Source organism: Chelonoidis abingdonii, chromosome 10 (genome assembly GCF_003597395.2).
Source record: "Chelonoidis abingdonii isolate Lonesome George chromosome 10, CheloAbing_2.0, whole genome shotgun sequence".
NCBI lineage: Eukaryota > Metazoa > Chordata > Testudines > Testudinidae > Chelonoidis > Chelonoidis abingdonii.
This window is the reverse complement of record NC_133778.1, coordinates 54,554,678-54,581,223: the sequence shown is the minus strand read 5'-3', so window position 1 is coordinate 54,581,223 and position 26,546 is coordinate 54,554,678. Positions and strand designations below refer to the sequence as shown.

General features: G+C 44.1%; 1 protein-coding gene across 1 annotated transcript in view; it reads left to right on the top strand.

The window, feature by feature from the left end:
• The window catches only part of EPC2 (enhancer of polycomb 2), a 102,208-nt gene that overhangs the window by 71,170 nt on the left and 4,492 nt on the right, over window positions 1-26,546 (top strand). Inside the window, exons 11-12 of the mRNA XM_075070240.1 lie at window positions 17,250-17,386; window positions 19,810-19,969. Of these exons, the coding sequence (XP_074926341.1) occupies window positions 17,250-17,386; window positions 19,810-19,969 (297 nt within the window). The remainder of the gene's footprint in view (window positions 1-17,249; window positions 17,387-19,809; window positions 19,970-26,546) is intronic.

The following is a 26,546-nucleotide window of genomic DNA, read 5'->3' as shown; positions in this document are numbered from 1 at the left end:
TTTTGAGTTGTCATCCAGATCCTTCTGTGTAGGTGCCAATGCACCTCAAGCACATGTGCTTGGAGTCATTTGAATAACAGAATCTGTCAGAGCTGCGCAAGTGTCCTGTGCCTCCTTGTGCTACCTTACAAGGGCAGCATAAAGGGTGGGGCAACTCTGACCCTCCCTCAGTTCTGTCTTGTTGCCTGTGACAGCAGGACAGAACATGGTGAGCGTCTGACCTACTAGTTTTTAACTTGGGCTAAATTATCTTAAATTCTTCAAAAAATCTTCAATACTCTTTTGATTCACTTACATATGACCACCATGAATAATACTTACCCATCTGTGCTGACTATTGATGAATATATCCTCCCTGCACACTCTCTCTTGTACTGGGCTCCTCAACATGGCAGATTTGAAAACGGTGGGCTTCAAGCCCTGCCTGTCTTATGATGGACTGTTTTCCATTGAAAGATAGACACCCATAAGTACATCTTCTGTTAAGGAGAATCCCATGTGTTCGGGTGCCTACCGTTTTCTGCAAGAATATGTAAGTTATGAGACACTCAATTGAAACTTCATCTTCTGGAGCAACATATAGTGGTCTCTTCAAACTCAGAGGAGATGACAAGTTAGCTTCACCTGACACACTGTCTAGCAGATAGGTGACGTCAAAGACAAGTGGAGAAGACGAAGCCAAGCAAGGACATGGCATCATGGAGAAGAATCTGCCTTATTACAAATGTGAGGTGGCAAATTGCCAGTCCGTACTGTCCAGATATGACTTTTTGACCAGGGATAGAGCAACACCCTTTCTCTCAAAACTCCCACGTGACAACTGGGAGAGTATCAGAAATAATCAGGGAAGGCCATCTTGGTCAGCAACTGGCCATACAGGCTTCTGTGGATGTTGTCAACACCACAGTCAGATCTATGGTCACAGCTATGACGATGGGCAGAGAATCTTGGCTCAAAGCATTGGGGATCCCTAGGGAGATTCAGGTCACAATCAAGGACTTACCTTTTGAGGGCATGGAACTACTTAGTGAGTGAATGGACAGTGCTTTGCACTCGTTCAGAGACTCGGAGGCCATCCTGCATTCCCTGGGTTTTACATCCCAACCCTGTACCATAAGCTGTATCATCTTCAACCCCCATCAAGACAACAGGTGCCAGCCTGTCATTCCTGGCAACTTGAGTACCATGCCTTGGCAGTGCATCGTGCTTCTACAGCATTTCAGAAAATTTGACAGGATGTTTGGAAGGTACATCACATCTAGTCCAGAGAGCATGGACTTCAGCAGCCACCTCACTCCATAGGTGTGGCCTGCCATAAAGTTGGACAGATGGATGTTAGAGATCATTGCCCATGGCTACCCATCCCATTCTAGTTTTTACCTGGATCCACCCTCCCCCTATCAGGGACCTTTTGCACAAGAGCCTGTGAAAATTAGAGGTGGCTTTGTTGCTTTGCCTAGGAGCCATGGAGGAGGTGCCACCAGAATTCGGGGGAAGAGGCCTGTATTCCTGGAGTTTCTTAATCCTGAAGAAGAAAAGGGGGCTCTTTGTCCTATCCTAGACCTGAGAAGACTCAGCAAGTACTTACGCCATCTTAGGTTCAAGGTGGTAACGCTTGCCTCTCATCTTTCCATGTCTTCGAGATCAAGATTTGGTTTGTGGCTCTCAACTTGCATAGCACAGATTTTGACAGGCAATGCATCAACAGTGCATTATATAAACAAGATAGGAGTACTCGGTCATAACCCTTTTACCAGAAAGTCATCAGGCTGTGGACCTGGTGTCACTGGATAACCCCTCTGGATTTACACTTTCCTGGACCCAGTTACAATCTAGTGGATTTCTTAAGCAGGCATACAGTAACCAACTGTGAATGGTCAGTGCAGATGTCTGTTGTATTGCATCAATGGGGAACTCCCACAATAGATCTGTTCATCACAGAGGGCAACACCAAGTGTCCAAACTTCTGCTCCAAGGAGCGTATTAGCTCAGACTCCTTTCTGGACACCTTCCTGCTACAGTGGTCTGCCGATCTTCCCTTCCTCCACCCCAGTGTTCCTGATCCTGAAGGTGATCTTAGAAATCAGCCTGGACAAAGCCATCTTGATCCTAATAGCTCCCTACTGGCAGAGGAAATTTTTGATGTCAGACTTCCTGTATGTGTTTGTTCCATCTTCTCCTTTCTTTTTCCCCATCTGCCCAGACATGATACAGAGTCAGTTTAAAGCCAGAAAGGACGATCAAGTCCTCTAGTCTGACCCCCAAGACCACCCAGCACATGCACACTAAACCCAGCAACCACAATTAGACCAAAGTATTTCCGCCCGCAGGACACTAGACTAGACTAATAACCTGCCACAGGCTGAAAATAGCAAGGACAGAGGGATATTCGTGCCCAAGCCCTTGCAATGGCAGGGAGATGATTAAGTGAAATATACACACATGTAATCCTGGCAAGTGACCTGCATCCATATGGTGCTGAGGGAGGTGAAAGTCCCCCAGTGAAGACACTGCCAGTCTGATATGGGAAAATTCTGTCCGCCTCCACATATGGTAATCAGTTAGACCCTGAGCAAGAAACAGCCACTAGAGAGAGAGAGAGAATTCTAGCTGCCACCTCAGACCCCTGGTCCTTCCTGTCCAATCTCCCATTTCCATAATTGATGCTTCAGAGGAAGGAGATTTTAAAACAACAAAAAAAAAAACAGAATACATTATGGGGAAGAGCCTCTTTTTGGCCCCTGCAGGTGGCCAGCTAAAACCATGAAGCATGAGCTTTTATTACTAAAAGATTTAAACTGGAAGTGAGCCCCAGGGCAGCTGAGTCCACGCTTTACCACCACAAGGTACCCAGTCATATAGACATACTCATACGTTTGTCTGTCTCGCTCTTAAAACTTACTAAGTTTGTTTGCCATCACAACTCCTACTGGGAGGCTGTTCCGGAACCTCACCTCACTGATGGTTAGAAACCACCTTCTAGTTTCCAGTCTGAATACGTTCATGGCCAGTTTATATCCATTTGTTGTACCAATAGTGTCCTTTTGCTTCAATCACTCTTTACCTTCCCTGGTATTATCCCCTTAATGTATTTATAGAGAGGAGTCATATTCTCCTCTCTTCTTTTTGCTAGACTAAACAAGCTAAGCTTCTCCAGTGTCTTCCATTCCCTTAATCATCCTAGTAGCTCTTCTCTGCATTGGTTCCAGGCTGAATTAATATTTCTTGAACCTGGAGAACTGGAATTGTGCACAGTATTCCAAATGAGGTTTTATCAGTGCCTTGTAGAATGGCATTAACACTTCTCTGTCTCCACTAGAAATACCAGACCTGTTGCATCCTAACATCACATTTGCCCTTTTCACAGCTGCATCACACAGATGGCTCAGAATCATCCTGTGATTGACCCACATACCCAAGTGTGTCTCCTCCTCCATTGTGTCTTTCTTATGATGCTGCAGCTTCTAGCAGAAATTCTTGTTGGACCCTGAGTGCATGACCTTGTACTTTGTACTGTTGAATTTCATCCCATTTCTGTCACTCCAGCCTTCAGGGTAAACTAGATCTTCTTGTATAATGTTCCAATCCTCTTCTGAATTGATGCTGCCTCCCAGTTTTGTATCAGTAAACTTCATTAGCATGCTCCTACTTTCTGTGCCAAGGTCATTAATAAAAATATTAAATACGATTGATCCCAAGAACAACTCCACTAGTAACCTCCTTCCAGTCTGATAGATCACCTTTCATCACATCTCATTGCCTTCTCCCCTTTAGCCAGTTCCTTATCCCCCTAATAATTCTTGTACTGATCCTCTCCCCCCCCCCCCCCCCACCTAATAATTTCCCATAAACTACCAGGTGAAATGCTTTACTGAAGTCCAGGTATATTAGCACTACTACACTTCCCTTATCTAGAAAAATTTATTTTCTTAAAGAATGATATATCTTTGGTAAATCCATGTTGCATTACATCATCTTTTCTATTTACTTCCATGAATTTAATTGTTCTTTCTATCACAATTTGTTTAAGTTTGGTTAATCTGATCTAAGTAATCTGTAATTGCCTAGATCTCTTTTTTTCCTTTTCTTAAGTATAGGTATGACATTAGCTATCCTTCAGGCACATGGTGCTACCATCAAGTAGATGGAGGTATTAAAAATCCTCACTACTGGACTAGCTATCTCATGTGCCAGAAATCTCGGAACCACTATCAAATATTGCACCAGCCCTATAGTTGTTGCATGTGGCAGCTTGGATATAGGCTGGTTGAGCTCTATTGACAGAGACTGTTTTTGACAGGTTCAAGAAAACCCCATACAAACCCGGAAATCGTCTACCAGAAAATCCACTCCTCCGAATGGAAATAGTTCTCCTATGGGGAATCCAGCATAAATTAATTCCAGTTAATACCAGAAATCATTGACTACATGCCACACTTGAAACAGGCTGGATGGTTCTTAGTTCTCGCAAAGTCCACCTTGCAGCAATATCAACATGTCACACTCTGATGCAGTCATACTTGGTCTTCAGTCATCCAACAGTATCCAGATTCTTCAAGGACATCCTGCATACATGCCCACATGTTAGAAACCTGACTCCTGCATGGGATCTTAACACCATCCTCCTGAAACTCATGGAACCTCCATTCAAGCTGTTATCAGATAGTTGCATCATCACCTTTCCCTTAAGAGGTGCTTTCTGGGAGCTATTACCTCAGTGTGGAGGGTCAGCAAGCACTAAACTCTTGTGTCTGGATCTCCTTGTATCTCATTTCATAGGGTCAGAGTGGTTCTGAGACTGCATCCTAAACTCATCCCTAAGGTAATCTTGTTGTTTCACTTCAATCAACCTGCCAGTCTCCTTCCTGATACTACCCTCGATGGGAGGGAAGAAGCTACTTATTTTGGATATTTCCAGAGCCTTGCTTTATTACCTTTCAGACAGTCTCTCTGCCTCTTTGTGGCTCTATCAGGCTTGTTGAAAAGCGAAGCCATCTCACATAATTGAATCATACACTGTATTTCCACCTGCTGTCTCCAAACATTAAGGCATACTCCATCAAGACACTGGCAGCTTCTTCTGTCTTTTTCAGAAATGTATCAATATCTGATGGAGAGAGGAAGAAAAGGTAGCAGACAGAGCTAGTTGAATTAGAGAGCTAGTTGAATTAGAGATGAGAGGCAGATGGACAAGATTACAAAAGTTTTCTCCTGGCCCTGGGGCCAAATCCTTGCCATCTGGGAAGGGTCCCCTGCTTTGTGCAAAGCTTCCCAATGCAGAGTCGCAGCTGATGGTGAGGGGGCCACTCTAGGCTGTTTAACTACCATCAGCAGATTGCTCTGTGTTGACCTGCTGATGGTAGTTAAGCAGCCTAGAGTGACCCCCTCACCATCAGCTGCGACTCTGCATTGGGAAGCTTTGCACAAAGCAGGGGACCCTTCCCAGATGGCAAAGACTTGGCCCCAGGGCCAGGAGAAAACTTTTGTAATCTTGTCCATCTGCCACTCATCTCTAATTCAACTAGCTCTGCCTGCTACCTTTTTTCTTCCTCTCTCCATCCCAATCTCCCCCCACTTTCCACCAGCTCAAATCCAGGTCCCACATCCTCCTCACCTCTGGTGACATTTACTCTAATTTTGGTCCTCCCTCCATGCCCACTCTCTCCACATCCTACACACATTCCTGTCATCACCTTTGCCCCTTTTATGTCACCATTCCTAACTTCACACCCATCTCTTTTCTCCCCCTATCCCTTTTTCTTGCTTTCTTTGGAACAACCACTTCATCTTTATTAAGATCACAGTCTAGTCACATCTCACTCTTCCAGAGATCTGGATTCCTTTGGCTTAAGCTGCCTCTGCAGCTGCCCTTTCTTACAGAGGCCTCTCGTCTCATGCTCTCCACATTAGATCAGACTGGGGTGAGGGTGTTGGGCTGCTTTCAACATTTCCCTCTTCCCATTCTTTCTCCTTGTTCAGATAGCTCTGCATCTGACTGTCATCTCTCTTCCCCTTCCAAGTTGCTGACAACTACCATTCACCTAACTCTTCCCTATCAGTCTTTCCCTCTCATTATGACTTTTGTGTCTCTCTCTTACTCTCTTCAGTCTCCCACATCTCCTCATATTCAGCTTCCACATTCATGACCCATCTGACACCTTAGCTGCATATTTCCTTGGCGTCAACTCTTCATTTGACCTGCACCTCTTGCCAGTTGTCCCACTCATTAAAGGGCCATTGACTACGCTGCTCTCTACTTTTAACTCTCGTTACAGGATCAGCCCTGATTCATCCCCATCATCCACTTCACCAGTTTCTTCCAAGAGAAAATTGACCAAATGGCCTTCCCTCTCCCCTCGCCTTGCCTTTCCTCCCCCACCCCGAACTCTTTTCCTTCTCCACTGTCACAGATGCAGAAGTTTCTCATCTACTGTTCTCCTTTAACCTCTCCACTTGCCCCAGTGACTCCAGGCCACCTCCTGATCTGCCTTGCACCCATTCTCATCCTCTCACTTACTATTCTCCACTCTCGTCTGGCCCTTTCCCCTCACAATACAAGTATGCGTTAGTCTGTTCCATCTTTAAAAAAATAAGCAAAACAAACAAAAAATCCCACCTGTGACCTTACTTGCTTCTCCAGCGAATACTCCATCTCTAAGCTCATTGAATGCACTGTCTGTAATTGCTTTCTGGAGTTTCTCTTCTCCAAGTCCATCCTAGACTGTTTGTTTCCAGTCTGGCTTCTATCCCTTGCACTGTACTGAAAGTCTTCCTAGTCAACCTTAGAAACAGTATTCCATCTGCATTCTCGTTGACCTGTCAACAGCCTTCGACACCAACTATGCTCAGTCTTGTCCAACCTTATTCATGACTGTTCTTTCCTAGTTCTGCTCCTTCCTCTGTAATCACTTCTTCAGCATGCCATCTTTCAGCTTTCTGAGGGAGTTCCAAAGGGCTTAGTCCTTGGTTCCCTTCTCCTCTGTATCTCTGAGTAATCTCATCCACAAGCATAAATTCAACAACTATTTCCACACAGATGATTCATTGATCTACCTCTTTTCTCTAAATCAGTTTCCTTCTATCTAAACTAAAATCTTGGCCCCGCTCTGACATTTTTTCCTGGATGTCTAGTCGTCAGCTCATGTACAGTGCGGCTAAAACACAGCACTTGACCTTCCCCCCACCTTCCTCTTTTGATCATTCTGGGCAACACCACCACCATTGGGCCTGAATGTCATCTTCAGCTCTGACTTCTCTCTAGGTTATCACATCCAGACTAAGGCCATGTCTGTATTAATGATCTTACTGTGGCACAGCTTGTATAACCTCTCCATGCTGACTGGAGAGAATTCTCCCATCAACATAATACAACCACCTCAATGAGCAGTGATAGCTATGTCCACAGGAGAAGCTCTCCAGCCAACACAGCGGTGTTCACACTACTATTTAAGTCAGTGAAACTTATATCACTCGCGGGGGGGGGGGGGTGTTTTTTCACACCCCTGAATGACATACGTTTTGGTGACACATGTGGTCATGTAGATAGTCTTAAGTCTTGCAGATTCTTTCTGCATAACTCTCTAAGATATGACCATTCCTCTCCATCCACACAGTCAGAATTCCTGTTTAGGCTCTCATCTCAATTATTGCAACATCCTTTTCTCTGGTCTTGACAAATGCAATCCTGCTTGCTCATGTCATTTCAGAATTACTGTTGCAAAGATTGGTCCCGTGAGCCCTTGCTTTAATCGCATGTCACCCTATTTTAAATTCTCGACACCCAGATCTCTGTTTATTTAGCTCAAGAAACAGCTGCCTTGTCTTTCACATCTCAACAGCCTAACCTCATCCTTCACCCTTCCATTCAGTATTCAAAATGTTGAGAGCTCTTCGCCCTCCAGTCTAGCCAGTTGTCAGTCTCCAATTGTTTAAGGGATGTTCAAACAAGCACTTTGTGCTTTTCTCCCGTGTTGCCCCTCATGCATGGGAGGAGTTCTCCAGTCGTATAGCAGGCCTGCCCCCCAACTCATAAAGTGCGCTGGGAGGACTCATATTACTCCAACGAGAACAGCCTGAGGGCCAAAACTCTCCGCTACTCTCACGTGAAACACCCCACTCCCCGAAGTGCCGCCCAGACCTCCCGAAACGACACTTCCCCCCTCCCCCCCCCCCGTGGAAACAAACCCTCCTTCCCCAGCGCCTGCCCCGCCGAAACAGTGGTATTAAACTGGTAATGATGTTCTATAGCGTGCTACCTACAGGTTAGTACAATTAGGTGAAAGAAAATGTCCTTTTTGCATAGAACATGGAATAAGATGTTTCCCCCGACTTTGTAATCAGTTGCTCCCAGTTTGAATAATAAAAGGTTGTGGACTTGAGGAAGGCAGTGAAAAAAGGCCAGCACTCAGACTACTGCTGAGATCCTTGGAGAAGGGATTGGAGCCCAGACCTGGGTAAGGACCAATCAAACTTGTCAAATGTGGGTCTGACTAGAGAAGAGCAGACATACTGAGGGCCTGGGAGTTAGAAGCAAGCACCTTCCTTTGAAGCACCGCCTTTGCAGCATGGACCAACCCCTAGCCCAGAGAAAAGCAGTTTAAGGACCAATCTTTATGAGAGAGATCAGTAGAACCGGTCAGACCACTGACTCGCCACCTCTGCCCCCCCAGTAAAAGCCCCTCCCCCCCCGGCCACTACCTGCTGCTCGGCTCATCATCCTCCCACCCCACCCGGCTTCGCTTCTCCCGCTGCCACCCACTCGCCTCCTCAGAACCCCCCTCCCCTTTGTCTCACCTTCCCCCTGCCATTTCCCGTTCACTCAGATTGTCATCCCCCCATTCCCTCTTGCACCACCGTCTCACCTGCTCCTCCGCCATTGCCTGCCCGGCTCCTCAGCCCCCTCTCCCCTGCCACCAGTTCAGCTGCCACTGCCGCCCACTCGGCTTGTCATCCCCCCATCCCCTCGGCTTGCCTCCTCAGTGCATCTTCCCCACCTCCCTGGCTGCCGCCGCCTACCTGCCTGTCTGTATCCAGCTCACCTGCTCCTCCCACCGCCAGATCACCTGCCTGCCTGCCGCTGGCTGCTTACCTTCTGCTGCTGCCCCTGCTCCCTGCCGCTGGCTGACCCTCACTCCCCAGCCTGCCCTGGCCTCTTCAGCACCTTGCTGGCCGGCCAGCGAGCCGGCCGCTGCTTGCCTACTCTCCCCCCGCGGGCTGCATAGTGAGCCCATGTGGGCCACATGTTGTGCAGGCCTGATCTATAGGCATAGCCCAATAAAGTGTATGCCTATAGATAAACATTTGCAAAGCTATTTCATTATCCTCCTTCAAATCCCTATTTAAAACTTCTTTTGCCATGATGTTTACACAAATCTTGATATACGCTACTGGTGTTCTGAAACCACTGCCTGTCATGCTGAACAGCATTGGCTCGTTGTTTCCTTGTATTCCCCTAGTATGTGTCGTCTTCTATGTAAATTATAGGAACTTAAAATTAGGACTTAATCTCCAGTTTGTGCATATAATAACTGCAGCTGAAGGATTTCTTTATTTTAAAAGTTTACTATTTGCCAAATACTTACGAAACAAATTATTTTCTCTAAAGATGAAAGTGATGAGAATTCTTATGTACTTGCAATTTTAAGATTTATTGTTAATATATTTATTAAATGTTCTAAATTTCATATTTAATGTTTTATAGTTGTAATACAAGATTGTATACACAGCATTACCTGTGACAGTGTTTTTAGATCTAAATTCCATTTTATTTATCACTTAAAGTGTACAAAGATTGGTTATATTTTTGTAAAATGTTCTTTTCCTTATGCAAATATGAAATAACCTTTAATAATGGAAGCTTAGGATAAACCACAAAGCTTTTTGCTTTCTCTCTCTGAAAAGACCATACATATGTACAATGCAATCGAGTTGAAGTTGCTGTAGGAACCTTAACTTTTACATTTTCTGACTTCATAAATTTAACATTGCAACTTTAACATTGTACTAATACAACTTTTTGTATGTATTGAAAGTGTCACAGGCTTTCCTGGCACATGAGACTTTTTAAACCAGATAGTCCTAGTCTGAATAATTTTTAAAATGTAAGAACCCAGTTCTGCAATCCCTTACTACTAAGTGTTGTACACAGTGCCCATGGGACAACTCAAGGTATTAAGTGCTTCCTCACTAGCAAGGATGTGTAGAATTGGACCCTTAATTTGATAGATAATAGAAGAATGATTTACTGCTAATGAGGAGGAGACAGCACAGTGTAAAAGAAAAAGAAACAGCTATTACAAGTTAATTGTTACACCAGAGCATTGTATCTACACAAGGGGTTTGCACCCGTACATTTATGCTGGTGTGAAAAACCCAAGTGTAGACAAGGACGAAGACTACTTGTGCTTGTTGTTAAAAATGAAACATCAGCTTATGATATGTAGAATTTTTTTTAACCTCTCAGTTGTCACTTGCCAAATAACATTTGCAAATCTGGAGTCTAATTTTTTAAAAAACATTGACCTAATATGTTTCTGATGGTATTTTTAATTGTGCAATGTATAGTGCGCAGAAGTAGGCACTTGATTTTATTTATTTTAGATCTATAAAATAAGAATTACTAATATATGAATTTTAAAAATAAAACCACATATTTACAATCAGTATTGTGTACAGGGACCATATGGTTCGTGGTTCTATTCAGGAGATAATTGTCAGCCAAGTTGGTGTGACGGCATGAGTTTAACTTGCACCACAAATCTGCCTTTAAAGAGCTGACAGTGAAGTACCAGTAAAGATCCATTTTTGGAAAGGTTATTGTAGTAACTGAAAAAAAGTCTTAAGGTTACCTGCTGTGATCTTCAGTGAATAAGAAATCTGTAAAACAGCTCCTGCCATGTACTTACAATTTTATTTATTAATATTATTGCTTTATTAATAACATTGCTTTATTTGTATTACAATGGTGCCCAAAATGTTCTAGCTACTTCACAAATATGTGAAGAGAGGTGTCTGTTCCTAAGCACTTGATTTTAAGAGAATAAATATGTGAATCTAGTGCTCGTAAAAGGTGCCAGATCAGCATATGAATAAAGAACAGTTGGTTCAAACTAATTTTTTTTTCTTTCTCGTGTTATGTCAGTTGAAAAGGGGGAAGTGGTTTGAAGAATTAGCATAGATGTTTTCCACTGCAGCAGTCTGCCCCTTCAGATCAAAGTGGTGCAAACTTTCATGGCCCTTCTGGACCCATCGTTAAGCCTAGAGAATTAGGTTACATTGCTGGTGACAAATATCTTCTACCTCAAGTTTGCTAGGAAATGTGACCACTTCCTGCAGTTTCCATTGTCGTTTATGATCACTGTAGCATCCAGAGGTCTGGTTGTGCTCAGTGTTGTGCAGGCCTATGTTGAAAGACAACCTTTGCCCTGAAGAACTTAGTCTACTTTCAGGCAAGATACAACAGTGCTGGTATAATAGTCAATTGGAAGAAATGTTTGAATGAGGGTAACAGAAATAGGTATGTGTAGTTAGATACTATGAGGCAACCATCCAGTCTAGGGATGATAAATGTATGGTGAAGTAGAAGTTCTTATTTGTGGAGCTGAAGGTGGAAGCCATGCAAAGGCTTTAGTTTATGCATATTATATCAGTCCACCTCTTGAACAGGACAGAGCAGGTTGCTCTTGGCTCCCAGTCCACTTTTATTTCTAGTTCAAGTTCCTTGGGCCTGATCTTTAAAATTACGAGTGCGTCAGGGCTCAGTGAACATCAGAAACTACACTGCAATCCATCTCTTACCCCCCCTTCACCTTTCCCACTAGTTGTGTTTCTCTGGGACAGTGATTCTAACGAAGGATGTAAGAGTCATAGATAAGCACACTCATATGAGTGATTTGGCTGTGGAATGAAGCAGTTAGACTAATGAAAAGTCTACCCATCTTTAGGGCAATCTGAAAAATCCTCTTATTAGATAATAAGCTTTCTTACCCTAGCAGGAATGATATATAACATTCTCTAATGCAGAGATTATCATTACTGAGGAAGGGAGAAGAGCAGAAGATTCCATTAATTTCACTGTGGACCTTTCTCTGCACATTTAATTTATATGTGCATTCAAATGCTACCATGATGGCAGTGCTAGAAAATCCTAAAATAGATAGCAACACTACAGGTTAAAATCCTCAGACAATGGAATCTTTAAAACTTTGCAAACTTCCACATTTCCCCTTAATTTGCTTTAACCATGATGCGGAGAGTGACAATGCAAGATCATTCAGTACTTGGGCTCTAAGATTGACAGGATACTAAAGATGATGGTGACTTTTGATGTGACTATCAGAGTAAGACCACCAGCTAATTTCAGATTGACCACTAAAAAGTCATTAGGTGATAGCTACGGATGTTGCCAGGATTCATACCAGAGACATAGTTAAGGATGGTGGTTGTTACTAAAATCCTAGGTTCTGTAGTCTCCTACATAAATTGACATTATTTCATATTTGTAACAATGTGTCAAATATAATTAAAAAATCTGGAAATATTTGTACAACTGATATATGGGTCAACACTTAATTAATTTGTGAGCTCTCTGGGGCAGGGACTGTCTTTTACAACGTGTATGTACAGTGTCTAGTAAGATGCACCTCTGTTTCTTGATTGGAGTCTGAGTTACTGCAATACATATAATAAAAATAAATTATAATTAAGTAGGTATTATAAATGACTGCATCATATTTAGGTTTATTTTTTTAAAAAATCAGGCAATAACAATCATACTCTACCAAAGTTTAAGAACAAAACAATAGGTTTATCTTCCCAGTTCCTTACTGGGCCTTACTGTCCTTGTTTATGCTAATTTTAGAAGACTCTTGTGAGGTGATTGATTCTCACACAAAGTTTTGTTCACTGACTGACCCTGTTGTGCATACCTTTTCAACGGTAATTCAGTCAAGGTATGGAATTTAGGAAATCAAAGAGAAGAAACCATGCAGAAATAAAAACATAAACTACCACTGTAGAGGGTTGTTTTTTTTTAAATCATGTTGGAAAGGCTGGTAAACCACCAAAAAGCTAACTGCAATGTCTATGGATGTATAACTGAATTAATTTTCTTTATTAATGTGTTTTAAGAGTGTACGTGTGGATGTAAACTAATAGAGACACTTTTACAAATAAAAAAAAATAAACATAAGAAAGTGGTATACTGGAATACCTGAGTCAGATTTAGTAATCTTTATAGAAGGTTGCATAGCTCAATAAAGTGTATGTCTATGGATTAATCAGGAACTTTATTTTTAAATCACAGACACACACGCGCAACACGTAGTTTGAAAAGGATTTTGCTGTGAAATGGGTAATATTTTGTGTAGCAAATTTAACAAGATTTAATTGTGACCATCAGTACTCATATTTTAACTACAGGTGTCTTATTTCATTCTAGGGAAAAATAAATAAGCTGGCTAAAGATTTATTTTGCTTGCTTACACAGATTAGCGCCATCAGGAGTAAATGTAAAGAAAATCTTGGTTTAAAAAAAAAAACAACCTACTGTCTGATGATCCAACATCTGTGTTTTGTAAGTGGGTAGTAAGAAAGACCAGTCAGAATAAACTATTCTGCTCTTGTGTCTAGTTCTGTTTCAGCTGTTTCCTGCAGCATCCCTCTAAACAATACATCAAGAATTACTATTGCTCTAGTACCTAACTCGAAAAGTCGGTTTTCCTGGGATGTTGGAAGCCCACTTAATTAGCGAGCGCTATGAGAAAATATTTGCATGTTGGTTTATGAATATGGTCTGACTTGACTGTAACTAGAGTCCTCCTTCCATTGCTTACCTAAAATGTAAGTAGCAGCTGAACTAGAGCCAACACTGAAAGTGTAGAATGGTTAATATTTTAATTGTTAGCATGGTGTTTTTTCATTCAGCAGATACTGTTCCTGTAGATTCTAGATATAATTTGGGGTTGCAATACCACTAAGTATATGTAATTATAGTTGAGAATGAGATGCTGCAAGGTTTAGTGAACAGGAACTTTGAATATCGAATCCACTCTTTGTCAGCACCTAAAAGAACTTAATCCTATGACTAAATAAATCCAGGTAGCATTAAGTAGTTAACAATATTTTAAATTAATTTTGGTTGAGGAAATAAGGATTCTGTCTAAATTAGTTATGGGAAACAACAGATAAGGGTAACAGTTGGTGGTTGGTATATTTGTCATAGCTGTGAACCAGTAAATACCAAGAATAAATATAGTCTTGCATCGTTTTGCTTTATCGTAGGAATAGCTAGTAGTCTACATGCACCTCACGCAGTGTTAATTCTGATGTGGTTATTACTGCAATCATAGTTTTGATTCTTGTCTCTGACTTCTTTTGAATGATCTTCAGTTTATATGTGTGTTTTGCACAGGAAGGAGAAATAGGGGGGAGTTCGTTTTGCCCTATTTCTCTCCCTTTCCCACCCATATCTATAATTCTGTATTGACCTTTCAGTTTTGCTTTAAACACCAATGTTTCCTACATATTTTCTTTTAGCGTTTGGTATGCTTTATTTCCTTCAGAGTGTTGAATTCTGCTTATTATGGTTTGAAGAAAACTATCTTGGCATTGAAACACTGTTTCAGATGAAATGCATAACAAAACTTTCAGTTCAAAGCAGATTCACACAGTAAAAGCTTTATCTGGCATGTTCGGAGATTAGGGAGAGCTGTTTAATCAAAAATTCTAGTTAACTAAAAGTTATGCTTACCAACGGAATACCAATTTTCAAAGAATTAGAATCAATCAAATGAATGAAGTATATAATAGTATACAGGTATTCACAAATCCACTAGTAGTACTGCACTGCAGAGTAGTTGGTTTCTTGAAGCACTTAAGTGTACACAGGTAAAGTTTTCTATACAATAGGTTACCTTATGACACTACATATCACTATGGGCAGTGCATGGTGTACACCCAGATCATTAAAAATACACTTAACACTGAAACTATACTGAACATAAGTTAATCTTTGATTCAGAAGCGACTTCAGGATTGTGCAGTGCCTCACGGTCATCATTATCAATTATCGTTGTAGCTGTAGAAGGTGTAGGAGATTGGGCTGAATCTGTAGTGACACACTCTGGAAGCTGCTTTTTTGAATAAATCCCTGATATCCACTTGCTTGCTTGTCTTCTGCCTCTTTTGCATGAAAGTAGAGTGCAGAATGTGCAATTGCATAACCTCCTGGGCAGTATACTAGTCCCGGTTACTAGGCTGAAGATTTGTATTGGGAGATATCAGAAATGCCGGTTAATAGAGCTTTCCGGTTGATAAAGTGCTGTATGTTGCAGCTGTTTACATGAGTTTTCAGAGAACATAGTAGACAATAGTTGTTGCCATAGGATCATATACAGTAATTGGCTATGGGAGAGAATTAAAGTCCATTCCTTTACAAATGTAAGATACGTTCCCCCAACAGACTCATTGGAGGTTTTTTCTCCTTGTGAAAAGGTGGTATGATGTAAAAACTTGCTAATCATTATGGTCATTTCAGTTCATTTTTTATAACATAGGGCTACTAATATTTTCGTTATGGTAACCTACAAGAAAACTGACGACCTTTCAGAAGCACTAAGATTTTTAACGGTTATGTCACGTCAGTGGGCATTGTAGTACAATAGCACCTCTTCAGTCTTTCACTTCACTAATGTAATCCTGTGCTAAAATTTTACTTTCAGGTATGGAGTTCATTAAATTGGGAATTAATGACATTTTGTTGTATTGTGCTGAGGCTGGGCCAGTGCTGGTGCTGTCTGTCTTGACGGACATATCCTTTCCCACTATTGGATCAGCTTAAGGAATGTCATCTTTATTTGCTTTTGTGGCTGAATGAGTACACAGGTAGTAGCTCTCATAGCAGCCAGTGGGGAAAGTAAATCAGTGGGGTGGTGATGGCCTTTATAACTGTTTTCTCTCCCTGGTTGAAACTGTTCACTGGGTTAATTATTATTCCTATGGCTGCATCAAAACCTCAGGAACAGTGACGGCTTGCACCTTGCTTTATTCAACAGCAGTGGGGATTTGTAGTTATTTTTCTAGCAGTTTTCACCCACTCATCTCAAAGCACTTTATAAAAACATATCCACCACCATCCCCATTTTGTAGATATGGAAATTGGGGCACACAGCACTTCCCTTCCTAATGCCCTGTGAGAAGGTGATACCCTTCAGGTTTGCCTCAACGTGTTTCTTACTAGTCAGCAAACTCTTTAATCTCACTTGAAATCTCTCCCCCCCACCCCAATTAATGAGGCCTTGATGTAATAGTTGCAGAAAATACTGCTCAAGTCCTCCTTCAACACTCTTTAAAAATAATAAGAGGGGATGAAATAACAGGAGCAGTTCAAAAATCACAGGATAGAGATTGCTTATTAACCTTAAACACTGACTGTGGTCCTTCATGAAATTATTGGAGCCATATGCTAGATTTTAGACCTGAGGAGCCAGTTTTTCTCATCGTATTCCAGTTCCTTGGTCTTCAAGATTTTTGGTGCACCTCTGAACCTGCTGCTTAAGTGCACTGAATGGTGCTTCACTCACATTGCCTAGCACATATTGATAGCGTGGAGATCTGATCACATAGCACAAATACTACCTGGTGCTGGAACTACCAGGTGCTCTCCTTCTGAGCACATCCCCACATCTCAGAGGGAAGAAAGGTAGAAGGAGGCTACTATAGAGTGTAGTAGCTGAGAGTGGTTATAGTGAAAGAAAGGTGAATTAGCCATTCCCCTGTCCCAGCCATGATATGGGAGACCTTCCTCATTTCCCAGAAGCCAGGAGAAAAATTTCTTTATGGTTCCATTGGTTGGGAAATGGTGTAGCTTCATAAAGGATGTCATTTAGTGGGTGTGGCTATGACATAGTTTCAGTTTAACTTGCCTACCAAAAAAATAGCCTACCTCGTACAACAGCCATTAGCTACTGAGAGGAAACACATTGAAGGCACTTTTCAGTGCTAGTAAGAAGCTGTTGTTTCTGAACTATGAGACCCTTGATTTGGCCAGTGATACACATTTACAGTGGTGGGTTCACCTTTACAGACATAGATATATTGAGGTCTCTGCAAGTGTTCAGTACCCTCCTTTCATGCTTCTTGTTTTCGCATTTCGTTGTCCCATGTCGGTTTGCTTTTTACTTCACTTTTGTTCTAGAAATGTTGTTGTCTTCAAGTATGTGAAACTCTGGCTTTGTTTTTCTCCTCCACAGTAACAGGGGGTATCACAGAGGAGCAGTTTCAGACACATCAACAGCAATTAGTTCAAATGCAAAGACAGCAACTTGCTCAGCTTCAGCAGAAACAGCAGTCTCAGCATTCCTCACAACAGACGCATCCAAAAGCACAGGTAATATTCCTTTAAAATCTTTTTGATGTGCCAAGATCATCTTCCACAGTAGGTTCCCTCTCCTGCTTGCTCACTTTTTGTTAAGTCTTTGTCACAAGTTAAGATAACCTTTTGTTAATGTACTGATTGTGTGAAATGCATTTAAATTATTTTGATGAAGATTCTTTTAAAATTCTCTGTGTGGCATTGGAAGACTCAGCAACTCTGTACCTACCATAATTTTTTTGCTTTTATTTTTTCTTGTAATTCAGTATGTGGTATTTCTTGTAAATTTGAAGGGGCACTGCTAAATGAGTGCGTATTTTGAAAGTATGAATGTTCTTACTTACGTTGCAAATGGTTTTAAAAATATAGTTTCACTATTTTTATCAGAGGGGTAGCCGTGTTAGTCTGGATCTGTAAAAAAGCAACAAAGAGCCCTATGGCACCTTATAGACTAACAGACATATTGGAGCATGAGCTTTCGTGGGTGAATACTCACATGTGTCTGGCGAAGTGGGTATTCACCCATGAAAGCTTATTCTCCAATATGTCTGTTAGTCTATACGGTGCCACAGGACGCTCTGTTACTATTTTTATGTTTGTTTTACTTTTAACACTTAGGCAACAGAAACAGAATAGCCAGTTTCACTTCGTTTTGTCAGTTTGCCAATTTCATTCAGGGTTTCATGCACAATGCTGCACTATTTGGATTTCAAACATTGCTGAGGATTTTTTTTATTAGAGAAAATATTGTTATACTGTCACTAAAAAGCATTTCTGTTGGTTTTGGCTATTGTCTTATTTCCTTTTGAAAGCAAAAAAAAACCCCAAACACAACAAAACTGGATTTTAAAGCAAATTTGCTTAACAAGTATTCCTGTAAGAGAATATGAAAGTGTTTGATGTCTTGCTGCCTGCACAATGATCTGTTCTCTTTTTCATATTTAAATTTCTTAGAAATTTAATACACTTTGTTTAGGGTAAGAATTTGCCACTTGTACTGTCGAGTTGTACCTTACTGTGTGAATAGTCTAGTTGACATCAGTGTGACTAATTTTGGAGTAGGGTAGTGTGAGTAAGAGTGGCACAGCTTAGCTCTTTGGTAGTTATTGAGTTAAAAACAGCTTTTAAATGTGTTATGTTCTGAATTCTTTTGTGAGAATTTAATTTTTCCAATGTAATATCCACTGTGGGCAAAGGATGCACTTACTGTCAGGTTTACATAGCTAGTATTTTGCTAATTAATAAGAAAAATATATTTATAAAATCAATCTTATTAAACATTACTAGAAAAACCTTTTCCTTATATTGTGAGCAGTGTATACATGAACACCAGTGTTCCTTTCTCCCCCCACCAATTTCTGTGTTGATTCATCATAATCTTCCTGTATATATTATTGGTTGCACAGTGGTTTTTTTGGTCTGTTTCCATAAAATATGGAATGGTGATACTAATTAGGAGAAGAAAATGATATTTGATGGTTTAGATATTGAAAAGTTAGTGTATTAAATATGCAGCCATATACCAGTGGTTCTCAACTAGTGGTTGGGGTCCCCCTAGGGGCTGTGAGCAGGTTTTAGGGGGTTCACCAAGCAGGGCTAGCATTAGACTTGCTGAGGCCCAGGGTAGAAAGCTGAAGCCCAGGGCCCCAAAGCCTGCCACCTGGGGCTGAAGCCAAATCCTGAGCCACTTAGCTTTGTGGGGCCCCCTGTGGCATGGGGCTCTCGGCAGTTACCCTTCTTGCTACCCCGTAATGCCAGTCCTGGCTTTTATATGCAGAAAAATTATTGTGGCAGAGGTGGACCTTGCAGTTTTTATAGCATGGTGTGTGTTTGTGGGGGAGGCCTCAGAAAGAAAAAGGTTGAGAACCCCTGCCATATACAAACAATAGGGTACTGTATCAAAGGGTAGATAGCAAGTGCTGAAAAAGTGAATATTAGTACTTATCATGTCTCCAAGGTGGCTGATGGCTGGATTAGTAGAAGAAACATTCTGCCAAAACTCAGTAGGCAAGGTCCCTATGAGGCAAATTAATCCCTGACAGAATAATGTTTTGGACCTTGCCTAGACACTAGTGTATATACGTAAAATAAATAAATAAAGCCGTCAGGATTTGAAAAGTCTTCCAAAGTCTGTGATACAAAAGACCTGACAAACACTATATATTTGATGTGTATCAGTTTAATGAGACCTTTTGCAGTTGAAGATTGAAGAAGCTCCCCATGCAGCCTGTCAACTTTCTTTGTAATTGTGTAGGTCGACCATTGTTGGGGAGGGATGCATAAAACTAGATTCATGACCTTTACATATTTCATGTTATAATGTTGGTTTAAAAGATGCTTTCCCTTAATTCACTAGTAGCTACATGCTACTGTTGTCTTAATGTGTTTTGTCAGCTAGTACTGGCAGAATTCTAAACACTATTTGGTTAATTCCATAGGGCTCAAGCACCTCTGACTGCATGTCCAAAACACTTGACTCAGCCAGCGCCCACTTTGCTGCATCTGCAGTGGTCAGTGCACCTGCTCCCAGTCGCAGTGAGGTAACAAAGGAACAGAACACCAGCCACAACAATATAAATGGTGTTGTCCAGCCTTCAGGTGATGATTTCTTAATGTTAGCTATCTAATGGAGAGTTCAGAATCTTTAACCAAAGGACTTCTAATTTCTAAAAATATGTTTGAGTTGAATAAATAACTAACAGCGCTGATTTTAATTATTACTCTTCTAATTATACATTTCTGTACAATGGCATGGCCTTATTCTAATGTTAATATGTTAGCAAAATACAAACTATATTTTGATAATGCTGAAGATCTAACAGCGTCTTCAGAACAAAAATATCCTATCTTTAAATCACAAACACTAATTCAGTAACTTTTCCATTTTCTTTTCAAAGTAATGTAAACTCTTTGTAAAGTACAAATTGGTTGTGATTGGTGCAGTCTATGACTCTATTCACACAATTTTTTTAAAATGCCATGTGACAGAGTCAGACCAGATGGATACAGGAGAGTGTTAAAAGGCAGATATATTAGTCCCAGATTAAGTAGAGTAGGTGTTGGGAGGAGGCCATGGGGAAGTAGCCCAGGGAGTTGTAGCTGTCGCACACCTGTTCCAGGAGGCACTGTAGACAGCTGTAGTCCACAGGGCCCTGGGCTGGAACCCGAAGTAGAGGGCAGGCCTGGGTTCCCCCTAGACCTCCCAACTCCTGATCAGACACAGGAGGAATTGACCTGGACTGTGGGTTCTACCAGAGGGGAAGGTCTCTGGGCTGTTCCCAGACCCACATGGTGAATCTCTGAGGCACACAAATTTGCTAATAAGCGCAGGACCCACCAAGATAGAGGAGGAACTTTGTCACAGCCATTATTCAGTGTCTCGTGATCTTCTGGATGGTTTTATGGGGAGGGAGTTAGTGTTTAAAACTTTCAAATCCATAATTGGTTCTACAGTCTTACGAAATTTCGTTCTTTAATTAGTACTGCAGCCCCAAATCAGGAGAGAATATATATATTTATCTTTATCCCATTGACATCATTGATGTAAGTATGTACCCAAAGTTAAGTATGGGCTTAAATTCTTTTCTGAATAGGTCCTAAATGTGCATACTGGCACAGACTAGAGCAGTTTTTCCAGAGACCATGAACCTAGCTGCAAAGCCCTAATGTATCTGAAATTGCAATTTCTTCTTTGAGTGCTTGCTCATATCGATTCCAATTAGGTGTGCGCACGCCACGTGCACGCTCATCGGAAGTTTTTTACCCTAGCAACACTCGGTGGGTCAGCTGGGTCGCCTCCTGGAGTGGCGCCGCAGTAGTGCCGGATATATACCCCTGCCGACCCAATGGCCCTTCAGTTCCTTCTTACCGCCCGTGACAGTCGTTGGAACTGTGGAGCGCAGCTTTGCTGATCTCCACATCCCTAGCTACTCGTAGTTCTTTGCTCTTTACTGTGTTTATAGTTCGAGTTCTTGTAGTTATAGTTAGTGTTAGTACTTCTATTCATAGTTAGTGTGTATAGTTGAAGGGGGGATCGGGGATTAGTCCCTTTCCTCCACCCCGGTGCGGGCCCATGCCCAAGGCACCAGGTTTCGAACCGCGCCCGGCGTGCCAGAAGCTGATGCCAATAGGGGATCCCCACGACTCCTGCCTGAAGTGCCTAGGAGAATCCCACCTTGTTGACAAGTGCCGCATTTGCAAGTCATTTAAACCAAGGACAAAGAAGGAGCGGGACTTTCGTTTGAAGCAGCTCCTCATGGAGTCGGCACTTAGTCCTGCAACATCAGCACCGAGCGCCCAACAGACTGCCTCAGTAAGGAGCGCCCCTTCAGCACCGGATCACTCCGGTACCAAGAAGGAGTCCCGGCACCGACCTCTACCGGCACCGACTCCTCAGCACCGCTCCCTTTCCCCGACTGGGAAACGACATAGTGCTTCGACTCCGGCCTCGCAGAAGGAGCACTCGTCTAACATAGTTTGTCGAGCACCATCATCCACTGCGGCACCGTCGAAGCCAGCGCTGCAGATTGCAGCTCCACCTGGCGCGGCACCATCGATTCCGGTCCCACAAGGGCTGTTGAGTCTGGTGCCAGACAGCTCACCGGCTCTGGCTGTGGTTGAGCTTGTTCTCCCTTCTACGCCGGAGACCTTCTCTACGGCAAGGGAGCTCATTGCTATGATGGAGCCGATATGTCCTCAACCCCCGGCACTGCCGGTGCGGGTTGTTCAATCCATCTGCAAGCTGGCCCTCCGTAACGCCTCCTTCCCGTCGGTCCCACCGAGAGAGACGTCATTCCAGATCACAGTCTCGCAGACACTCTCGATCACATCGTTCCCGATGCCCACTTGCAGTCCTGGCACTGCTCTCCATTGTAAGTACGGTCACACTCGCTGACGACATTCAATATCTTGTTCACCAGACAGATGCTCCCGGTATTGATCTGGCTCTCGGCACCGATCTCGGTACCGTGTATCCCGCAGTCGCTCCAGGCGAAGGACTCGAGATCCCAGTCGACTCCCGGCACCGGTACGGTAGAAGGTCCCGGTCTCGCTCGTGGTACCGCCATAGCTCCTGGGCACCGCTCCCTGGGAGCACCCTCGGGATTGAGCATCAAGACCAGCAGTGGCGCCCTCTCAGGGTCTCTCGGCACCACCATGGGCTTTGAGACACACATCAGTATCGTCTCAGGCTGGCAGTGCATTCTACCATCAGGAGGGGGAATCTGACGTCCCCAGCCAATATCCGCAGGGACAAAGCCACGAACAAGGGCCTCATCACTGGTCCTTCTGGACACCATGGGCATACTACCACCAGGCCCAAGGTGCCCCATCAACGCTCGGACCCGTCAGAACACCGATACTCAGAAACGACAGTGAGCCACCCTCCCCCTATGGGCACGGATGAGGCTCTAATTCCCTCTGCAGTCACCTGAGGTTTCCCACTGATGCAGATGACGCCCCTTCAAGTGCACGACCACCTCAGGACCCGTTGGTCCTGGGCCTCTCCTCCTCCTCACCTGATGAGGCGGTAGCAGGAACATCCTCCTCAGGCCCTCCACCAATCGATCTCAGAGCCCATCAAGACCTCTTGAGGCAGGTGGCCAGAATATGAACTTGCAGATGGAGGAGGTCACTGAAATAGAGGACCCAGTCGTGGACCATCTTATCGGCTGAAGCACCCACTAGAGTGGCTCTCCCGTTCATCTGCACTATACAAGCCAGTGCGGACACCATTTGGCAATCCCTAGCTTCAATTCCACCTACAGCTAGGGGAGTAGAGTGGAATATATGGTCCCCTCAAAGGGTATGAATATCTCTCTACCCACCAACCACCCTGCTCTCTGGTTGTCCAATGGTGAATGAATGGGAGCGTCATGAGCCAGCAAGCATCAGCTCCTAAGGTGAAGGAGGCTAGACGCATGGACCTCCTAGGCCGCAAAATATACTCGGCTGGGGGTCTCCAACTTAGGTGGCAAACCAACAAGCCCTCCTAAGTCGGTATAACTTTAATACAATGGGTGGTCCGTGGGGAAGTTTACGGAGCTTCTCCCCAGAGAGTCCCCATCCAGAGTTTATGCCCTGCTTGAAGAGGGTAAAAAGGTAGCAAGAACCTCCCTCCAGGCCTTTCTGGACCGCAGCGGACTTGGCTGCCAGAACTCTGGCATCTGGAGTGACGATGAGGCATATCTCTGCTCCAGGCTTCAGGCCTTCCCCCTGAATTGCAACAGACCATTCAGGATTTACCCTTCGAGGGCCAGGCCTTTTCTCAGACAAAAACCAACCCCAGGTTGCAAAGTCTGAAAGACAATGGGTCATAATGCGCTCGCTGGGTATGCACACGCCAGTGACCCAACGAAGGTCCTTCTGGCCGCAGCCACACCGCCCTTACAACCAGTCTAGGCCGCGTCAGGACGCTACCAGAAGGCGTGGCAGGGGAAATTGGCGGAGGCAGTCTGGTCCTCAAGGAACCCAAAGTCAAGTGCCTCCTAAACCACCAACGGGGCCCAAGCAAAACTTTTGATGGGATGCCTGAGGACGGCCCACCAGTTATCCTACTGGATTCTTCTCCCTCCTTTTTCAACCGCCTCTCCCATTTCCTCCCTGCCTGGTCCCAGCTAACCTCACATTGTTGGGTCCTCTGCATGGTGGAAGCGGGATACCACCTCCCAGTTTATTTCAACCCCCCCACACACACACACTCGTCCCTCTTCAGGGACCTCTCTCACAAGTAAGTCCTCTTACAAGAGGTCCAGGCGCTCCTAAAACTGGGAGCCATAGAGGAAGTGCGAGAAGACATGAGGGGCAAGAGGTTCTATTCCCACTACTTCTTAATCGCCAAGGCAAAGGAAGGTCTACGACTGATCCTAGACCTGCGAGAACTTAACAAATTCCTGATAAAGCTGAAGTTCCGCATGCTATCTCTGGGGACCATCATCCCATCCCTGGATCCGGGAGACTGGTATGCCGCCCTCGATATGAAGGACGCTTATTCCCGCATCGCCATTTATCCACCACACAGACTGTACCTTCCTTTTGTGGTCAACCACCAACACTTTCAGTTCACAGTACTTCCCTTTGGCCTTTCTACAGCTCCAAGGGTCTTCACCAAATGCATGGCTGTAGTAGCCGCCTCCCTCCGGCGTCATCGAGTACACGTCTGCCCATATCTCGACAATTGGCTTATTCGAGGGATTTCCCAGTCACAAGTATCGCAGCACCTGTGCATGGTCAGACACCTCTTCGGGAGCCTAGGCCTCATGATCAACACAGAAAAGTCTACTCTGACACCCACGCAGAGAATAGACTTCATCAGAGCTGTTCTGGACTCCAGTCTGGCCAGAGCCTGCCTCTCCCAGTCACGTTTTCAAACGATGGCTTCGATAATTCGAAGTCTTCAATCCTTTCCAACAACATCGGTGCGCACTTGCCTCGGCCTAGTAGGTAAGGCTTCCTAGACCTTCGTGACCAAGTACGCGAGGCTACGTCTCCATCCCTTCCAAACGTGGCTTGCTTCAATATACCGTCCATACAGAGACAGTCTGGATTCGGTGCTCACTATCCGCAGGAAGGTTCTTGACTCCCTCACTTGGTGGTTAGACCCCTTTCTGGTTTGCGCAGGGATGCCATTCCACCCACCGCAACCCTCGGTGGCCCTAACCACAGACATGTCATGTCTGGGTTGGGATGCCCACCTCGGGAGCCTTCACACTCAAGGCCTCTGGTTGCCCCAAGAGCTGGCCCTACACATCAATGTGAGGGAGCTGAGAGCAGTCCATCTAGCATGCCAGGTGTTTCGGACCATCTACAAGGCCGTTGTGTATCAGTGTTCACGGACAACACAACGGCCATGTTTTACATAAACAAGCAGGGTGGAGCACGCTCCTCCCTCCTTTGTCAAGAAGCCATTCGCCTCTGGGACTTTTGCATAGCCCACTCTATCGATTTGGTAGCGTCTTTTCTCCCAAGAGTCCAAAACACTCTGGCAGATCACCTCAGCAGGTCCTTCCTGTCTCGTGAGTAGTCGATACGCCTGGACGTTATCCATTCTGTTTTCCGGAGGTTGGGCTTTCCCCACATAGACCTCTTTGCCTCTCGAGAGAACAGGAAATGCCAGGTGTTCTGCTCCTTCCAAGGACGCCCCCCGGGCTTCCTCTTAGATGCATTCCTGATCCCGTGGAAGAGGCACCTACTTTATGCCTTCCCACCGTTTCCGCTCGTCCACAGAGTCCTACTCAAGCTCCGCAGGGACAGAGCCCACCTGATCCTCATTGCTCCAGCATGGCCGAAGCAGCATTGGTACACCCTATTGTTCAACTTCTCAGTGACAGACCCGATCCCCCTGCCACTCTGGCTGAACCTCATAACACAGGACTTTGGCAGGCTTCACCATCCGGACCTGGAATCCCTTCATCTCATGGCATGGCTGCTGTGTGGTTGAGCCAGTCTGAGTTGCGTTGCTCTGCCTCGGTACAACAGATGCTCTTGGGCAGTAGGAAGCCTTCCATGAGGACAACATATCTCGCCAAGTGGAAGAGTTTCTCCTACTGATGTGCTCAGAGTAACTTAGTCCCTGGACAGGTATCTGTCCCTACTGTCCTGGATTACCTATGGTCCCTGAAAGAACAGGGCCTGGCGGTCTCTTCTATAAAGGTGCATTTGGCAACTATTTCCGCCTTCCACCCGGTGGAAAGTGGCAGTTCAATCTTTTCTCACTCCATAGTTTCCAGGTTCCTTAAGGGATTGGAGCGGTTGTACCCTCAAGTCAGACGCCCGACCCCTACCTGGGATCTAAACCTGGTGCTAGCCAAGCTTATGGGTGACCCTTTTGAGTCTCTGGCCACCTGCTCGCTTCTGTACCTCTCCTGGAAGACAGCCTTCCTTGTCGCTATCACCTCGGCAAGACGAGTATCGGAGCTTTGGGCTTTGACAGTGGATCCCCCCTATATGGTATTCCACAAGGACAAGGTACAGCTGTGACTGCACCCCTCTTTCCTCCCTAAGGTGGTGTCTGCCTTTCATGTCAATCAAGACATCTTTCTCTCAGTCTTTTTCCCAAAGCCACACTCATCGCGTCGGGAACAACAACTGCATACCTTGGATGTCCGCAGGGCTCTTGCCTTTTATATCGAGAGGACCAGACCCTTCTGACGTTCGCCTCAGCTCTTCGTAGCAGTGG